Raw genomic sequence first — 18,795 nt, 5'->3', positions numbered from 1 at the left:
TGGAGGAGGGATAGAGGTGGGGTAGAGGAGGGATAGAGGAGGGGTAGAGGATGGAGAGAGGAGGAATAGAGGAGGGGTAGAGAAGAGATAGAGGAGGGGTGGAGGAGGGATGGAGGAGGGGGAGGGATAGAGGAGGGATAGAGGAGGGATATGGGAGGAATAGAGGAGGAATAGAGGAGGGGTAGAGAAGAGATAGAGGAGGGATAGAGGAGGAATAGAGAAGAGATAGAGGAGGGATAGAGGAGGGGTAGAGAAGAGATAGAGGAGGGATAGAGGAGGGGTAGAGAAGAGATAGAGGAGGGATATGGGAGGAATAGAGGAGGGGTAGAGAAGAGATAGAGGAGGGACAGAGGAGGGGTAGAGAAGAGATAGAGGAGGGGTAGAGGAGGGGTAGAGGACCGTGAGTAGTAACTCCATGCATCATTTTAAAAGCACAACTTGTAATTTCTCAGTGTGGGTTTTATAACCACCACCTCAGGCCATGTAGCATGGCTCCTAACCCCAGCTGACTATTATAATATGTTACTGGTTGGACAGACAAAAAGTCCAGCAGCACCGCCCAGGTTCTGGGTTGACAATAATACACAGTGGTGTGTTATAGGGACATTTCCCTATTGGTCATTGTGGCTTCACTTTGAAGTTGTCTTTGTAAGTAGTCCCAGTACATACAGAAGCCAGTGTTTTCCCCAGGGCTGCTCCGGTCTGAGACCATCCTGTAGACGGGTGTCCTGTTGTGTTCTCTGAGCTGTTGGCTGACAGGGAGTGAGATGAAGCAGGGTTGTTACGGTGGAAGGTAGACATAGGAGGAAGACCCCTGTTCACCTCTACAGGCGAGACTGAATGGGGATAATAGACCTGCAAAGCAATCAAACACATGCACATGTCAAAAGGGGGAGGTGCAACTCAATATTAGAAAGGCGTTCCTAATGTTTTGTTCACTCACTGTATATTTTTACATATTTGTCCCAAACTTTCTTACTTTTTAATATGAGAGCTCTGGTGAGTAAAATGGACTCTGTTTTTATCATATGGCGAATGAACTAAAAACTTACCAGGTGTGACGGTTGCAGGTTACTGTAGCTTCCTGATTGGTGGGCTGAAGCCCCTCCCATTGCTCCATAGCCAGCCTGGTTCATTCCATTGGAGTTCCACATGTCAGGTGAACTGTTAATGCCCTGTTGTTCGCCACAGGAGGAGGGGTGTGAGGAGGAGTCAGGGTTGAGGTCGTGGTGACTTGAAGATTGATCGTAAACCTGAGAAGAAGATGGGGGGGGGGACAGCTAAATTAAAAAGATTGTGAAGTAAACATCTAGAATACACTTTACACTTGTGTGTATAAGGTAGTTGTTGTGAAATTGTTAGGTTAGATTACTCGTTGGTTATTACTGCGCTGTCGGAACTAGAAGCACAAGCATTTCGCTACACTCGCATTAACATCTGCTAACCGTGTGTATGTGACCAATACGATTTGATTTGATTTGATTTAGAATACTGAAACAATGACTTCAAAAATGACTCTTCCTCGTCACTGGAAACGATCGTTGACATAGTGGAGACTAGAGACCAAACACACACTGAGGACAAAACATGATCTTTCCATGACATACACTGACTGTCCAGGTGAATCCAAAGGGAAAGCTATGGTCCCTTATTTGATGTCACTTGTTAAATCCACTTCAATCAGTGTAGATGAAGGAGGAGGAGACGGGTTAAAAGACCAAGTAAATATTATGTCAAGAACAGCTCAAATAAGCAAAGGAAAACCGAAGGTCCATCGTTACTTTAAGACATGAAGGTCAGTAAATGCGGAACATTTCAAGCACTTTAAAAGTTTCTTCAAGTGCAGTCGCAAAAACCATCAGGCGCTATGATGAAACTGGCTCTCATGAGGACCGCCACAGGAAAGGAAGACCCAGAGTTACCTCTGCTGCAGAGGATAAGTTCATTAGAGTTACCAGCCTCAGAAATTGCAGCCCAAATAAATGCTTTCACAGAGTTCAAGTAACAGACACATCTCAACATCAACTGTTCAGAGGAGACTGCGTGAATCAGGCCTCCATGGTCGAATTGCTGCAAAGAAACCACTACTAAAGGACACCAATAAGGAGAAGAGACTTGCTTAGGCCAAGAAACACGAGCATTGGACATTAGACCGGTGGAAATCTTGGATCTAACCGCCGTGTTTTTGTGAGACACAGACTAGGTGAATGGATGATCTCCACATGTGTGGTTCCCACTGTAAAGCATGGAGGAGGAGGTGTGACGGTGTGGGGGTGCTTAACCAGCATGGCTACCACAGATTTCTGCAGCGATACGCCATCCCATCTAGTTTGCACTTAAAGAGACTATCAAGTGTTTTTCAACAGGACCCAACATACCTCCAGGCTGTGTAAGAGCTATTTGACCAAGAAGGAGAGTGATGGAGTGCTGCATCAGATGACCTGGCCACCACAATAAACCGATCTCAACCCAATTGAGATAGTTTGGGATGAGTTGGATCGCAGAGCGAAGGGAAAGCAGCCAACAAGTGCTCAGCATATGTGGGAACGCCTTCAAGACTGTTGGAAAAGCATTCCTCATGAAGCTGGTTGAGAGAATACCAATAGTGTGCAAAGCTGTCATCAAGACAACGGGTGGCTACTTTGAAGAATCTTAAATATAAAATATATTTTGATTTGTTTGACACATTTTTTGGTTACTACATGATTCCATATGTGTTGTTTCATAGTTTGATGTCTTCACTATTGTTCTACAATGTAGAAAATAGCACAAATAAAGAAAAACCTTGAATGAGTAGGTGTGTCCAAGTTTTTGACTGGTACTATATGTCCATGGACCAATGCAATGCCAGAACTGTGAACTACAGCAAGCTACAGCACACTACAGCATACTACAGTATACTACAATACACTACAATACACTACAGCATACTACAGTACACTACAGTACTCTACAGCATACTACAGCACAAAACAGCATACTACAGTACACTACAGTATACACTAAAAATATGACAGTACACTGCAGCATGCTACAGTGCACTACAATACACTACAGTACACTACAGTACACGAAATAATGCTACAGTACACTACAGTACACTAAAGTATACTACAGTATACTACAGTACACTAAATAATGCTACAGTACACTACAGGATACCACAGTACACTACAGTACATTGCAGTACCCTACATAATACTACACTACAGTACACTACAGTACACTGCAGGATACCACAGTACACTACCCTACACTACAGTACATTACATTACAGTACACTACAGAATACTACAGTACACACCAGTACACTACAGTATACTACAGTACAGTACACAAAATCAGTGTGTTGATTGGAACAGATTTAGAGCTATTGTGTTAATCCCTAAACTGGGTGATCCATGCACCTCCTTATCCAGGTTTAGGGAACAGCATTTCCTCCCCGTCACTGCACAGCCCTGGAGGTAGGATGGGAGGGATAGATTGGGATAGATAGATTTCCATGTGGAAAACGCTGCAGAATCGTATTGGATACATCCTCTTCAGACAGCATGATCACACCACAGGACCTGACCACAGGACCTCACCACAGGATCACACCACAGGATCTGACCACAGGACCACACCACAGGACGACACCACAGTATCTCACCACAGGACAACACCACAGTATCTCAACACAGTATCACACCACAGGACCTGACCACAGGACCTGACAACAGGACCACACCACAGGATCTGACCATAGGACCTGACAACAGGACCACACCACAGGATCTGACCACAGGATCTGACCACAGGACCACACCACAGTATCTCACCACAGGACCACAACACAGTATCACACCACAGTATCACACCACAGGATCTGACCACAGGACCTGACAACAGGACCACACCACAGGATCTGACCACAGGATCTGACCACAGGACCACACCACAGTATCTCACCACAGGACCACACCACAGTATTTCACCACAGTATCTCACCACAGTATCACACCACAGGACCTGACCACAGTATCTCACCACAGGACCACACCACAGGACCACACACAGTATCTCACCACAGGACCACACCACAGTATCTCACCACAGTATCTCACCACAGTATCACACCACAGGACCACACCACAGTATATCACGACAGGACCACACCACAGGACCTGACCACACGACCACACCACAGGACCAAACCACAGTATCTCACCACAGGATCTCACCACAGTATCTCACCACAGGACCACACCACAGTATCTCACCACAGTATCACACCACAGTATCACACCACAGGACCACACCACAGTATCTCACCACAGGACCACACCACAGTAACTCACCACAGGATCTCAACACAGGATCTGACCACAGGACCACACTACAGTATCTCACCACAGTATCACACCACAGGACCACACCACAGGACCTGACCACAGGACCTGACCACAGGACCACACCACAGTATCTCACCACAGTATCACACCACAGTATCACACCACATGACCACACCACAGGACCTGACCACAGTATCTCACCACAGTATCACACCACAGGACCACACCACAGGACCTGACCACAGTATCTCACCACAGTATCACACCACATTATCACACCACAGGACCACACCACAGGACCACACCACAGGACCTGACCACAGTATCTCACCACAGTATCACACCACAGTATCACACCACAGGACCACACCACAGGACCTGACTGCAGGATCTGACCACAGGACCTGACCACAGGACCACACCACAATATCACACCACAGGATCACACCACAGGACCACACCACAATATCACACCACAGGACCACACCACAGTATCACACCACAGGACCACACCACAGGATCACACCACAGGACCACACCACAATATCACACCACAGGACCACACCACAATATCACACCACAGGACCACACCACAGGACCACACCACAGTATCACACCACAGGACCACATCACAGGACCACACCACAGTATCACACCACAGGACCACACCACAATATCACACCACAGGACCACACCACAGGACCACAGATGTAATGGGGTATGATACTTTGTATCACCTAGAAAAGAACTGCCAGGGAAATTATAATATAATAATACTTTTTATAATAATAAAAAATGAGAATTAACTACAGTATCATTGTAGGATGTCTTACAAATGAAATACCCACCCACCTACACACCCACCATTGTTACCCCGACGACAACGCACTGTAAAGTAGACTGGCCCCTTAAAGACTCTGTTGAACATGATCACACACCATACACACAACTCCCCTCCCCCCCACACACACACCATACACACAACCAGCTCTAGCCGTAACCTTGGCTGGTACGAGTCCTGTGGTGATAGTGGGAACAGGCCAAATATAGGAGCCCCTGCCGTCGCCAACCCTGCTACACACACACGCACGCACGCACGCACGCACGCACGCACGCACGCACACACACACACACACACACACACACACACACACACACACACACACACACACACACACACACACACACACACACACACACACACACACACACACACACTAGCCCTGTCTGAACCTCCGTGGGTAGCATATGGTACAGGATAAAGCCAATTGTCCTCCTTACTATGGGACGGAGCAGGCAACCCGTTAATAACACACACACACACACACACACACACACACACACACACACACACACACACACACACACACACACACACACACACACACACACACACACACACACACACACACACACACACGCTCACTCCTTGGATGAAGTATGCGACCCGTTAATAATGGCCACACCCCCGCCCCAGCACACCCTCGCTGTCCCCCGCTGTCCCCCAATAAATCCCCCCCCTCCGACACACACCCCGAAACACGCATACATAAACCGTGAACATGGTGCTCTCTTTTAGTGCCTCATTGATTTACTAACCATCAATAACGGCATCACTAAAGATTAGAGACTCTCCATATGTGAAGAACACAACTGAAGTAAAGCAGACACATAGTATATATGAGACGTGTTCATAGTTCTGTGTTCCGTTAGCATCTCTGATAGCAACAGAAACTAAATAGTTCTGTGTTCCGTTAGCATCTCTGATAGCAACAGAAACTAAATAGTTCTGTGTTCCGTTAGCATCTCTGATAGCAACAGAAACTAATTAGTTCTGTGTTCCGTTAGCATCTCTGATAGCAACAAAAACTAAGTAGTTCTGTGTTCCGTTAGCATCTCTGATAGCAACAGAAACTAAATAGTTCTGTGTTCCGTTAGCATCTCTGATAGCAACAAAAAACTAATTAGTTCTGTGTTCCGTTAGCATCTCTGATAGCAACAAAAAACTAAATAGTTCTGTGTTCCGTTAGCATCTCTGATAGCAACAAAAACGAATTAGTTCTGTGTTCCGTTAGCATCTCTGATAGCAACAAAAACGAAATAGTTCTGTGTTCCGTTAGCATCTCTGATAGCAACAGAAACTAAATAGTTATGTGTTCCGTTAGCGTCTCTGATAGCAACAAAAACGAAATGGCTGAAATATGTTATGAAGACAATAAAAAGGACAAGACCACATTTTACACTCAAAATGTATACTTTCAATCATATACAGGAAGATTTAAATGAGTGTAATATTGATCAACTATTCAATTTGCCTCTGCTCTATAGTAACACCACATCCAAAATCTAGCCACATGCAATCAATTTGCCCGTCTGCGTCTAGTACAAACGTCTGGTTCTAGTTAGTTACTCTCTCAGAGATCAAAGCAGTCTTTAATTGCGCCTGATAATGATCCGTATAGGGACCAGTGTTAAAACAGACCACGGGTTAAATCAAACAGAGATCAGAGCAGCAATCTGCTTCACGTCAAAAAAAAATGGTAGACGGTAAAAAATGAGAATGATATGTGTTGTGTTCTCAGCTCTGTCTGAACAGAAAGAGGGATCTTGATCATTAACACAGTGTATTGATCACTGATGCGCGTTACTGAACTCACTGACCACACAGTCAAGAGTCAAATGATCAATGTCACTTCAGTATGCATTAAAGAACTGCATGATCAAAGAAATCAAAATCATTTGTAAATCGAAATTCATAAACTTGGGAACTTTCCCCAAATTAACGAATAAACACTGACAACACTGACTGAATAGCACACAGAGTCCCAAATCCCACTCACCCTACAGTAATATCCCTTCCCAGACACACACTCAGCCAGATGTGCCCATTCCTAACCCTTAAAACACTCAAACACATGGTTGCTGCAATAACTTTTGAGTAGCTGTAAATCAAAGTGTCTGTTCCTGTACTGGTATATAATGTAGTCTGTATGGACTCCCTGGTGTGAATGGTATAGAATGTAGTCTGTATGGACTCCCTGGTGTGAATGGTATATAATGTAGTCTGCATGGACTCCCTGGTGTGAATGGTATATAATGTAGTCTGTTTTGACTCCCTGGTGTGAATGGTATATAATGTAGTCTGCATGGACTCCCTGGTGTGAATGGTATATAATGTAGTCTGCATGGACTCCCTGGTGTGAATGGTATAGAATGTAGTCTGTTTTGACTCCCTGGTGTGAATGGTATATAATGTAGTCTGTATGGACTCCCTGGTGTGAATGGTATAGAATGTAGTCTGTATGGACTCCCTGGTGTGAATGGTATATAATGTAGTCTGTATGGACTCCCTGGTGTGAATGGTATAGAATGTAGTCTGTATGGACTCCCTGGTGTGAATGGTATATAATGTAGTCTGTTTTGACTCCCTGGTGTGAATGGTATATAATGTAGTCTGCATGGACTCCCTGGTGTGAATGGTATATAATGTAGTCTGCATGGACTCCCTGGTGTGAATGGTATAGAATGTAGTCTGTTTTGACTCCCTGGTGTGAATGGTATATAATGTAGTCTGTATGGACTCCCTGGTGTGAATGGTATATAATGTAGTCTGTATGGACTCCCTGGTGTGAATGGTATAGAATGTAGTCTGTATGGACTCCCTGGTGTGAATGGTATAGAATGTAGTCTGTACGGACTCCCTGGTGTGAATGGTATAGAATGTAGTCTGTATGGACTCCCTGGTGTAAATGGTATATAATGTAGTCTGTACGGACTCCCTGGTGTGAATGGTATAGAATGTAGTCTGTACGGACTCCCTGGTGTGAATAGTATATAATGTAATCTGTATGGACTCACTGGTGTGAATGGTATAGAATGTAGTCTGTACGGACTCCCTGGTGTGAATGGTATATAATGTAGTCTGCATGGACTCCCTGGTGTGAATGGTATAGAATGTAGTCTGTACGGACTCCCTGGTGTGAATGGTATATAATGTAGTCTGCATGGACTCCCTGGTGTGAATGGTATAGAATGTAGTCTGTATGGACTCCCTGGTGTGAATGGTATATAATGTAGTCTGTACGGACTCCCTGGTGTGAATGGTATATAATGTAGTCTGTATGGACTCCCTGGTGTGAATGGTATATAATGTAGTCTGTATGGACTCCCTGGTGTGAATGGCATAGAATGTAGTCTGTACGGACTCCCTGGGGTGAATGGTATAGAATGTAGTCTGTATGGACTCCCTGGTGTGATAAATTACAATGAAATAGAAACGGATGAAGGACCAGCTAGTACACACGGTGGATAGAGTAGGTTTCCTTTGATGTGTCAGTACTGTACTATTCTACGATAAGGTGTTATTACATTGATAGTGAACATATTGATAATGTATTTAAATTATTGATGCCTTATTCCATGTCTTATGTGTACATGAGTATATCAAGATAACGGAGAGAATATCAAGATAACGGAGAGAATATCACAATTACGGCGAGTATATCACGATAATGGAGAGTATATCACGATAACGGAGAGTATATCACAATGGCGGAGAGTATATCACGATAACGGAGAGAATATCACAATAACGGAGAGTATATCACAATAATGGAGAGTATATCACGATAACGGAGACAGTATCGCGATAACGGAGAGCACATTACGATAGCAGAGTATATTACGATAACGGAGAGTGTATCACGATAACTGCGATAACGGAGAGTACATCAATTAAAGAGAACTATGTAGAGACCTCTATAGGACCTTCAAACTCAACTCTGGACCTTCAAGCCAGTTCCAAGGCATTTCATTGTTCCCCCTTCGAATCAGGGACTGATTTAGACCTGGGACATCAGGTGGGTGAAATTGATAATCAAGTAGAATAGAAAAGCAGCAGGCTCCGGACTTCGTAAGGTAAAAGTTGAATGCCCCCTGCTAAGGTCAAGAGAAGGAGAGATAATAGGAGAACATCTAATTACATCCAATCATTCACCAAGACAGTATGCAGACCGGTGCATACCTTTTTATCTAGAGTGGGAGCGTACTCACCGATTTGACGTAGCAATACATCAGATTATTGCTGGTGGTCCCGGCAGAGACAGGATAGGAAGTGCAGTACATGATTCTGTTCCGTTTCAGATTCAGTTCAACACTCCAGTAGTTTCCGTAGTATGTCTGGAAGTCCTGTAGTACCGACTCCAGTAGTCAGTAGTGTCTCAGTATAGACCTGTGAGTCCACAGCTCCAGTCTCTGTTCATATGCTCTGTAGTCAACATACACTCCTCCTCCTCCTCCTCTGACCCATTACCCTGCAGCTCGCTTAACTACTCTGTCACAGACAACTTATGCAAATTAGGGCTGGTCCATTCCAGGAATTGGTGAGGGGTGATTTAGGGAGGGATTGGGGAGGTTCCACTACTGCACACACAGTCACAGTCACACACGCTACCTACATATCTAGTACCCCGTTGGTTTACTACTATATAACAGGGTGTCTTTCAAACGATAGGAGTGAGTGAACTTCAAATTAACGGATTAAAAAAGGCAGAGCAGACAGGGATTCAAACACACCCCAACTAAACACACTCCTAACTCTAACCAAACACACCTCAACTAAACACACTCCTAACTCTAACCAAACACACCTCAACTAAACACACTCCTATCTCTAACCAATCACACCCCAACTAAACACACTCCTAACTAAACACACCCCTAACTAAACACACTCTAACCAAACACAACCCAACTAAACACACCCCTACTAAACACACTCCTAACTAAACACACCCTAACAAAACACACCCCAACTAAACACACCCCAACTAAACACACTCCTAACTTAACACACTCCTAACTAAACACAATCCTAACTTAACACACTTCTAACTAAACACACTCCTCGCTAAACACACTCCCAACTAAACACACTCCTAACTTAACACACTCCTAACTAAACACACTCCTAACTTAACACACTTCTAACTAAACACACTCCTAGCTAAACACACTTCTAACTAAACACACTCCTAACTAAATGTAACCTGTGTGAAATGGCTAGCTAGTTAGCGGTGGTGCGCGCTAATAGCGTTTCAATCGGTGACTTCACTCGCTCTGAGACCTTGAAGTAGAGGTTCCCCTTGCTCTGCAAGGGCCGCTGCTTATGTGGAGAGATGGATAACTATGCTTCGAGGGTGGCTGTTGTCAATGTGTGCAGAGGGTCCCTGGTTTGAGCCCAGGTAGGGTCGAGGAGAGGGACAGAAGCAATCCTGGTACATAAACACACTCCTAACTAAACACACCCTAAAAAAACACCTCTTGTACATTAGTGTCTTCCCTTCTCTCCCTCCCCTGACTGTCTGACCCATATTCCCAAATCAGACAAGCCTGGCGTGAGTTCTTAACTTCTAGGCACGTGCGGCTGGGTAAGTTCGTCCTCACTAAGGCTGTCTGGAGTAGGGTTATTTATAAAGTTGCTGTCTGGAGTAAGGTTATTCATGAAGTTGCTGTCTGGAGTAAGGTTATTCATGAAGTTGCTGTCTGGAGTAGGGATATTTATAAAGTTGCTGTCTGGAGTAGGGATATTTATAAAGTTGCTGTCTGGAGTAGGGATATTTATAAAGTTGCTGTCTGGAGTAGGGATATTCATGAAGTTGCTGTCTGGAGTAGGGATATTTATAAAGTTGCAGTCTGGAGTAGGGATATTTATAAAGTTGCTGTCTGGAGTAGGGATATTTATAAAGTTGCTGTCTGGAGTAGGGATATTCATGAAGTTGCTGTCTGGAGTAGGGATATTTATAAAGTTGCTGTCTGGAGTAGGGATATTCATGAAGTTGCTGTCTGGAGTAGGGATATTTATAAAGTTGCTGTCTGGAGTAGGGATATTCATGAAGTTGCTGTCTGGAGTAAGGATATTTATAAAGTTGCTGTCTGGAGTAGGGATATTTATAAAGTTGCTGTCTGGAGTAGGGATATTCATGAAGTTGCTGTCTGGAGTAGGGATATTCATGAAGTTGCTGTCTGGAGTAGGGATATTTATAAAGTTGCTGTCTGGAGTAGGGATATTCATGAAGTTGCTGTCTGGAGTAGGGATATTCATGAAGTTGCTGTCTGGAGTAGGGATATTTATAAAGTTGCTGTCTGGAGTAGGGATATTCATGAAGTTGCTGTCTGGAGTAGGGATATTCATGAAGTTGCTGTCTGGAGTAGGGATATTCATGAAGTTGCTGTCTGGAGTAGGGATATTTATAAAGTTGCTGTCTGGAGTAAGGATATTTATAAAGTTGCTGTCTGGAGTAGGGATATTCATGAAGTTGCTGTCTGGAGTAGGGATATTCATGAAGTTGCTGTCTGGAGTAGGGATATTCATGAAGTTGCTGTCTGGATTGGGTGCTAAAGCACTGAGTAAATGCCACCCATCCAAGTGGTTTTCCTGTGATCTCTAATCTCTTTGGCACTTAGTTTTTATTTAAAGTTGATTGAGTTGTCAACTAAAGTGAATTCAACTCGAAATCAACAAAAAAACATGAGCCGTGTAATTGGATTAGGTTAAATTGGATGAAATAAATTGGAATTGAAATAAATTGGGAGAAAAAAAATCGCACAAATTATTTTACGTTGATGGCTTTTTGTAAATCCAATTTTCCATGTTAATTCAACGTCATCAATTTTTTTTTAAATGACATGGAAACAATGTTGATTCAACCAGTTTGTGCCCTGTGGGTACTGTCTGTATGTTAGCCCAGGCTAGCAAGCAGGTTGACCTACTGTAAAAGCCACTGTAGAAGCCAGAACTACTTTCAGTAACTAAACTACTAGTAACTGAACTACATTTTGCAGTAGATTGGTGAAAGTTGAATTAAATTCAAATTTTGGTAGTGTTTTCAGTAATTAATAACTGTTTTATCATGGTGCGGTGTAGCTAACTACTGGAACTACACACTACTGTTTTACCATGTAGCAGTGTAGCTAACTACTGGAACTACACACTACTGTTTTACCATGTAGCGGTGTAGCTAACTACTGGAACTACACACTACTGTTTTACCATGTAGCGGTGCAGCTAACTACTGGAACTACACACTACTGTTTTACCATGTAGCGGTGTAGCTAACTACGGGAACTACACACTACTGTTTTACCATGTAGCGGTGCAGCTAACTACGGGAACTACACACTACTGTTTTACCATGTAGCGGTGTAGCTAACTACTGGAACTACACACTACTGTTTTACCATGTAGCGGTGTAGCTAACTACTGGAACTACACACTACTGTTTTACCATGTAGCGGTGTAGCTAACTACTGGAACTACACACTACTGTTTTACCATGTAGCGGTGTAGCTAACTACTGGAACTACACACTACTGTTTTACCATGTAGCGGTGTAGCTAACTACTGGAACTACACACTACTGTTTTACCATGTAGCGGTGTAGCTAACTACTGGAACTACACACTACTGTTTTACCATGTAGCAGTGCAGCTAACTACTGGAACTACACACTACTGTTTTACCATGTAGCGGTGTAGCTAACTACTGGAACAACACACTACTTTATTTTCAAAAAAGTAGGCAAGAATTTCCTTTCTATTTCTGCATCAAGCCTGCCTAATTCTCACTTGAGGGTGGAGGACAAGGGTTTTAGTTTCAGGGTGGAGGACAAGAGCTTTAGTTTCAGGGTGGAAGAGCTTTAGTTTCATGGTGGAGGAGCTTTAGTTTCAGGGTGGAAGAGCTTTAGTTTCAGGGTGGAAGAGCTTTAGTTTCAGGGTGGAGGACAAGAGCTTTAGTTTCAGGGTGGAGGACAAGAGCTTTAGTTTCAGGGTGGAGGACAAGAGCTTTAGTTTCAGGGTGGAGGACAAGGGCTTTAGTTTCAGGGTGGAGGACAAGAGCTTTAGTTTCAACTGAATGGGTCCTGAAAGGAGGATGAGTAACAAGATTCTGGGTTTTAAAACGATATATGTACTGTATATACCGCTGAACGTACGCTTTTATCCAAACAGTGAGTTCAAACATTTTGTCTTAGGTGGAAACGCGGTTATATTTTTATGGGAGACCCTTGGCTATGATGTCACTTCCTTAGCGTAGCCCACACCTTTCTGTTGTCCTGGGAGTGTTTTTAGACGCTGGTTGTTGTGATCTCTCGTGGGAGAGCGGAGGGGAAACTGTGATGTCATCAGCTACGGCACTGCAGGACACACACACGCACACACGCACACACACACACACACACACGCACGAGCACACACACACACACATACACACACGCACGCACACGCACACACACACACACGCACGAGCACACACAGTGCTCCAGGGTGCCCTGTTATGATTGGTGTGGTACCCATGTGTTAGCAGTGCCCTGTAGATGGTTAGAGGGATGGGTTGGGGGGGGGGGGGGGGGTGACGGTGCCCGCCTGTGCTGCACCTGGGTCCCAGCAGGCTGATTGATCAGTTTGGTCATGTGGAAAGTCACCATCTGGTCCCCATGCCGTCCTGGCTCCCCTCTACTCCTCTCTCCTGCTCCTCCTCTCTCCTGCTCCTCTGTCTTTTCTTCTCCTTCTCCTGGTCTATGCCGTCCTGGCTCCCCTCTACTCCTCTCTCCTACTCTCTCTTTTCTTCTAGGGTAGCCTAGTGGTTAGAGCGTTGGACTAGTAACTGGAAGGTTGCAAGTTCAAATCTCCGAGCTGACAATGTTCAAATCTGTCGTTCTGCCCCTGAACAGGCAGTTAACCCACTGTTCCTAGGCCGTCATTGAAAATAAGAATTTGTTCTTAACTGACTTGCCTAGTTAAATAAAGGTTAAAAAAAAAATTATCCTGGTCTATGCCGTCCTGGCTCCCCTCTACTCCTCTCTCCTACTCTCTTTTCTTCTCCTTCTCCTGGTCTATGCCGTCCTGGCTCCCCTCTACTCCTCTCTCCTGCTCCTCCTCTCTCCTACTCTCTCTTTTCTTCTCCTTCTCCTGGTCTATGCCGTCCTGGCTCCCCTCTACTCCTCTCTCCTGCTCCTCCTCTCTCCTACTCTCTCTTTTCTTCTCCTTCTCCTGGTCTATGCAGTCATGGCTCCTCTCTCCTCCTTCTCCTGGTCTCTACGCAGTCCTGGCTATTACTTGCAATATCAGAGTATCACAATACCACAGTATCACAATATCAGAGTATCACAATACCACAGTATCACAATATCACAATATCAGAGTATCACAATACCACAGTATCACAATATCACAGTACCACAATATCAGAGTATCACAATACCACAGTATCACAATATCACAGTACCACAATATCACAATATCAGAGTACCACAATATCAGAGTATCACAATATCACAGTATCACATTATCAGAGTATCACAATACCACAGTACCACAATATCACAGTACCACAATACCATAATATCACAGTATCACAATATCACAGCATCACAATACCATAATATCACAGCATCACAGTATCACAGTATCACATTGAAGTGTGTGTTTACTGTAAGGGCACATCTTAATATTATTCATATTTTCCCTTTAGAGGCCCCCCTTTTTAGTTACATATTTTTCTTCCCAGTTGCTCTCCTCCCTATCCTATCCTCTTCCTCTTCCTCTTCCCTCTCCTCCCTATCCTATCCTCTTCCTCTCCCTCTCCTCTCCTCCCTATCCTATCCTCTTCCTCTCCCTCTTCCCTCTCCTCCCTATCCTATCCTCTTCCTCTTCCTCTTCCCTCTCCTCCCTATCCTATCCTATCCTCTTCCCTCTCCCTCTCCTCCCTATCCTATCCTCTTCCTCTTCCCTCTCCTCCCTATCCTATCCTATCCTCTTCCCTCTCCCTCTCCTCCCTATCCTATCCTCTTCCTCTTCCCTCTCCTCCCTATCCTATCCTATCATCTTCCCTCTCCCTCTCCTCCCTATCCTATCCTCTTCATCTTCCCTCTCCTCCCTATCCTATCCTCTCCCTCTCCTCCCTATCCTATCCTCTTCCTCTCCTCTTCCCTCTCCTCCCTATCCTATCCTCTTCCCTCTCCTCTCCTCTTCTCCCTATCCTCTTCCCTCTCCTCTCCTCTTCTCCCTATCCTCTTCCCTCTCCCTCTCCTCTCCTCCCTATCCTATCCTCTTCCCTCTCCTCTCCTCTTCTCCCTATCCTCTTCCCTCTCCATCTCCTCTCCTCCCTATCCTATCCTCTTCCTCTCCTCTTCCCTCTCCTCCCTATCCTATCCTCTTCCCTCTCCTCTCCTCTTCTCCCTATCCTCTTCCCTCTCCCTCTCCTCTCCTCCCTATCCTATCCTCTTCCCTCTCATCTCCTCTCCTCCCTCTCCTATCCTCTTCCCTCTCCTCTCCTCCCTATCCTATCCTCTTCCCTCTCCTCTCCTCCCTATCCTATCCTCTTCCCTCTCACTCTCCTCCCTATCATATCCTCTTCCCTCTCCCTCTCCTCTCCTCTCCTCCCTCTCCTATCCTATCCTCTTCCTCTCCTCTCCCCCTATCCTATCCTATCCTATCCTCTTCCCTCTTCCCTCTCCCTCTCCTCCCTATCCTATCCTATCCTCTTCCCTCTCATCTCCCTCTCCTCCCTATCCTATCCTATCGTCTTCCCTCTCCTCTCTTCCCTCTCCTCCTTCCCTCTCCTCTCCCTCTCCTCTCCCTCTCCTCCCTCCCTCTCCTCCCTCTCCTCCCTCTCCTCCTTCCCTCTACTCTCCCTCTCCTCCCTCCCTCTCCTCACTCTCCTCTCCCTCTCCTCCCTCTCCTCTCCCTCTCCTCCCTCTCCTCCTTCCCCCTACTCTCCCTCTCCTCTCCCTTTCCTCCCTCTCCTCCTTCCCTCTACTCTTCCTCTCCCTCTCCTATCCCTCTCCTCCCTCTCCTCCTTCCCTCTACTCTCCCTCTCCTCTCCCTCTCCTCCCTCCCTCTCCTCCCTCTCTCCTCCCTCTCCTCTCCCTCTCCTCCCTCTCCTCCTTCCCTCTCCTCTCCCTAATGGCTAATAATACATATCGGAGTGCACCAGGAGTGGCATTCATCATTGTAGACTGTCATAATCAATTACATTTCAACAAAAGGAAAACACAGATATGCAAATAAGAAACCATTAACATTTGCATTTTCTGATTGAATAATCACCTGGTTGTCAAAATACTGTAATGAACAAAGAGTGATGCAAAGGCCAGGATGAGAAGGTTCATATATATTTACTCCTGGGTGGTTTGGCTCAGATGCATGTGTGTGTGTGTGTGTGTGTGTGTGTGTGTGTGTGTGTGTGTGTGTGTGTGTGTGTGTGTGTGTGTGTGTCTGTGTGTCTGTGTGTGTGTGTCTGTGTGTGTGTGTGTGTGTCTGTGTGTGTGTGTGCGCTCGCGTGCCTGTCACTGCTATCCTATGCACGTCATTTGTTCTACTCTGACCTCATTTCCTGTTTGTCTATATGTCTATATAAATATATATATATATATTTTTTTTTTTTGCTTTGTTTGAAGCTGAACCAAATATTTGTAATACACTTCACACTGTGGTGAAACTTTTAAATAAACAGAGGAAGGTGTTGTTTGATACATGGCCTGGCGTGACTTGAGTGACTCAACAGTGCGATGCTCCATCTAAATCCTGGAGAACAAGCTAATCCATGGCTGTGTCCCAAAATGGCAACCTATTCCCTACCTAGTGTACTACTTTTGACCTGGGCCCTGGTCAGAAGTAGTTCACTATATAGAGAATAGGGTGCCATTTTGGGACAAAGCCAGTGCCAGAGGATGAGGATGGTGGGGGTGGGTAAGAGGATCAGAGCAGCAGGTCTAGAGGAAGTGTGTTAGTTCCACGTGAGTCCCAGACCGGCTGACCCTTGCACTATACTGACCTCAGTCACTCGGCTAGATACACCTGGTTCAATCTTTTTTAGAAGAACCATTGAGGAAAACAGCTAGAGGTGGTTAAGCTGATCGCGGTGCGTGTCGTGTCATCCCCACTACCTGAAACACCACTTTGACCCGGGTCATTTACTGACCGTTCCAAATTCATTCAATGATTAGCGGATCCCCCTCTTTGGCGGCAGGGTAGCCTAGTGGTTAGAGTGTTGGGCTAGTAACCGGAAGGTTGCTAGTTCAAACCCCCGAGATGACAAGGTACAAATCTGTCGTTCTGCCCCTGAACAGGCAGTTAACCCACTGTTTCTAGGCTGTCATTGAAAATAAGAATTTGTTCTTAACTGTCTTAAATAAAGGTCAAATTCTCAAAAATGTAATCAAAATACAAATCAGAATTATTATTGTACTGAAACATTTAAAGATTGTTATTGCAGTAAAGAGATAGATCATATCCTTTAGGATTGTGGCTGAACTTTGCCTCTTTAAGGCAAAACAAATCTCTTGATTAGGATACTATATGTGAACTAAGGTCACAGATTTACCTAGGTAGATCTCTCTAGTAGAACTATTCAGGAAAACAGATTCAACCATTCAGGGGTGGTTAAGCTGACCGTGGTGTCGTGTCGTCCCCACTAACACTACATGAAGCACCACTTTTGACTTCCTTGTGGCGCAGTGGTCTAAAGGCACTGCATCCCAGTGCAAGAGGTCATCACTGCAGTCCCCGGTTTGAATCCAGGTTGCGTCACATCCGGGCCGTGATTGGGAGTCCCATAGGGAGGTGCACAATTGGCCCAGGTTTGGCCGGTGTAGGCTGTCATTGTAAATAATAATTTGTTCTTAACTGACTTGCCTAGTTAAATAAAAGGGTAAATTATTTTTTATAAATAAAAATGTACTTGTTACCAGGGTTACACATGTGCTGTGTCCCAAATGGCACCCTTATTCCCTATGGGGCCTGGTCCAATCATCAAATCAAATAAAATAAAATGTATTTATATAGCCCTTCGTACATCAGCTGATATCTCAAAGTGCTGTACAGAAACCCAGCCTAAAACCCCAAACAGCAAGCAATGCAGGTGTAGCAGCACGGTGGCTAGGAAAAACTCCCTAGAAAGGCCAAAACCTAGGAAGAAACCTAGAGAGGAACCAGGCTATGTGGGGTGGCCAGTCCTCTTCTGGCTGTGCCGGGTGGAGATTATAACAGAACATGGCCAAGACGTTCAAATGTTCATAAATGACCAGCATGGTCGAATAATAATAAGGCAGAACAGTTGAAACTGGAGCAGCAGCACAGTCAGGTGGACTGGGGACAGCAAGGAGTCATCATGTCAGGTAGTCCTGGGGCATGGTCCTAGGGCTCAGGTCCTCCGAGAGAGAGAAAGAAAGAGAGAATTAGAGAGAACATATGTGGGATGGCCAGTCCTCTTCTGGCTGTGCCGGGTGGAGATTATAACAGAACATGGCCAAGATGTTCAAATGTTCATAAATGACCAGCATGGTCGAATAATAATAAGGCAGAACAGTTTAAACTGGAGCAGCAGCACGGTCAGGTGGACTGGGGACAGCAAGGAGTCATCATGTCAGGTAGTCCTGGGGCATGGTCCTAGGGCTCAGGTCCT

General features: G+C 45.0%; 1 protein-coding gene across 1 annotated transcript in view; it reads right to left on the bottom strand.

Annotated features, from left to right (window-relative positions):
* LOC139406351 (transcription factor 12-like) overlaps positions 1-9,602 on the bottom strand; it is a 16,299-nt gene extending 6,697 nt beyond the window's left edge. The window contains exons 1-3 of the mRNA XM_071148864.1: positions 9,387-9,602; positions 1,053-1,253; positions 670-855 (exon numbers count right to left, since the gene is read on the bottom strand). Coding sequence (XP_071004965.1) covers positions 670-855; positions 1,053-1,253; positions 9,387-9,458 — 459 coding nt within the window. The 5' untranslated portion in view covers positions 9,459-9,602. The remainder of the gene's footprint in view (positions 1-669; positions 856-1,052; positions 1,254-9,386) is intronic.
* Between the last annotated feature and the right edge of the window lie 9,193 nt (positions 9,603-18,795).

The sequence above is a fragment of the Oncorhynchus clarkii genome, chromosome 4 (genome assembly GCF_045791955.1).
Source record: "Oncorhynchus clarkii lewisi isolate Uvic-CL-2024 chromosome 4, UVic_Ocla_1.0, whole genome shotgun sequence".
NCBI lineage: Eukaryota > Metazoa > Chordata > Actinopteri > Salmoniformes > Salmonidae > Oncorhynchus > Oncorhynchus clarkii.
The sequence above is the reverse complement of the archived record's forward strand: the minus strand, read 5'-3'. Positions and strand labels throughout refer to the sequence as shown.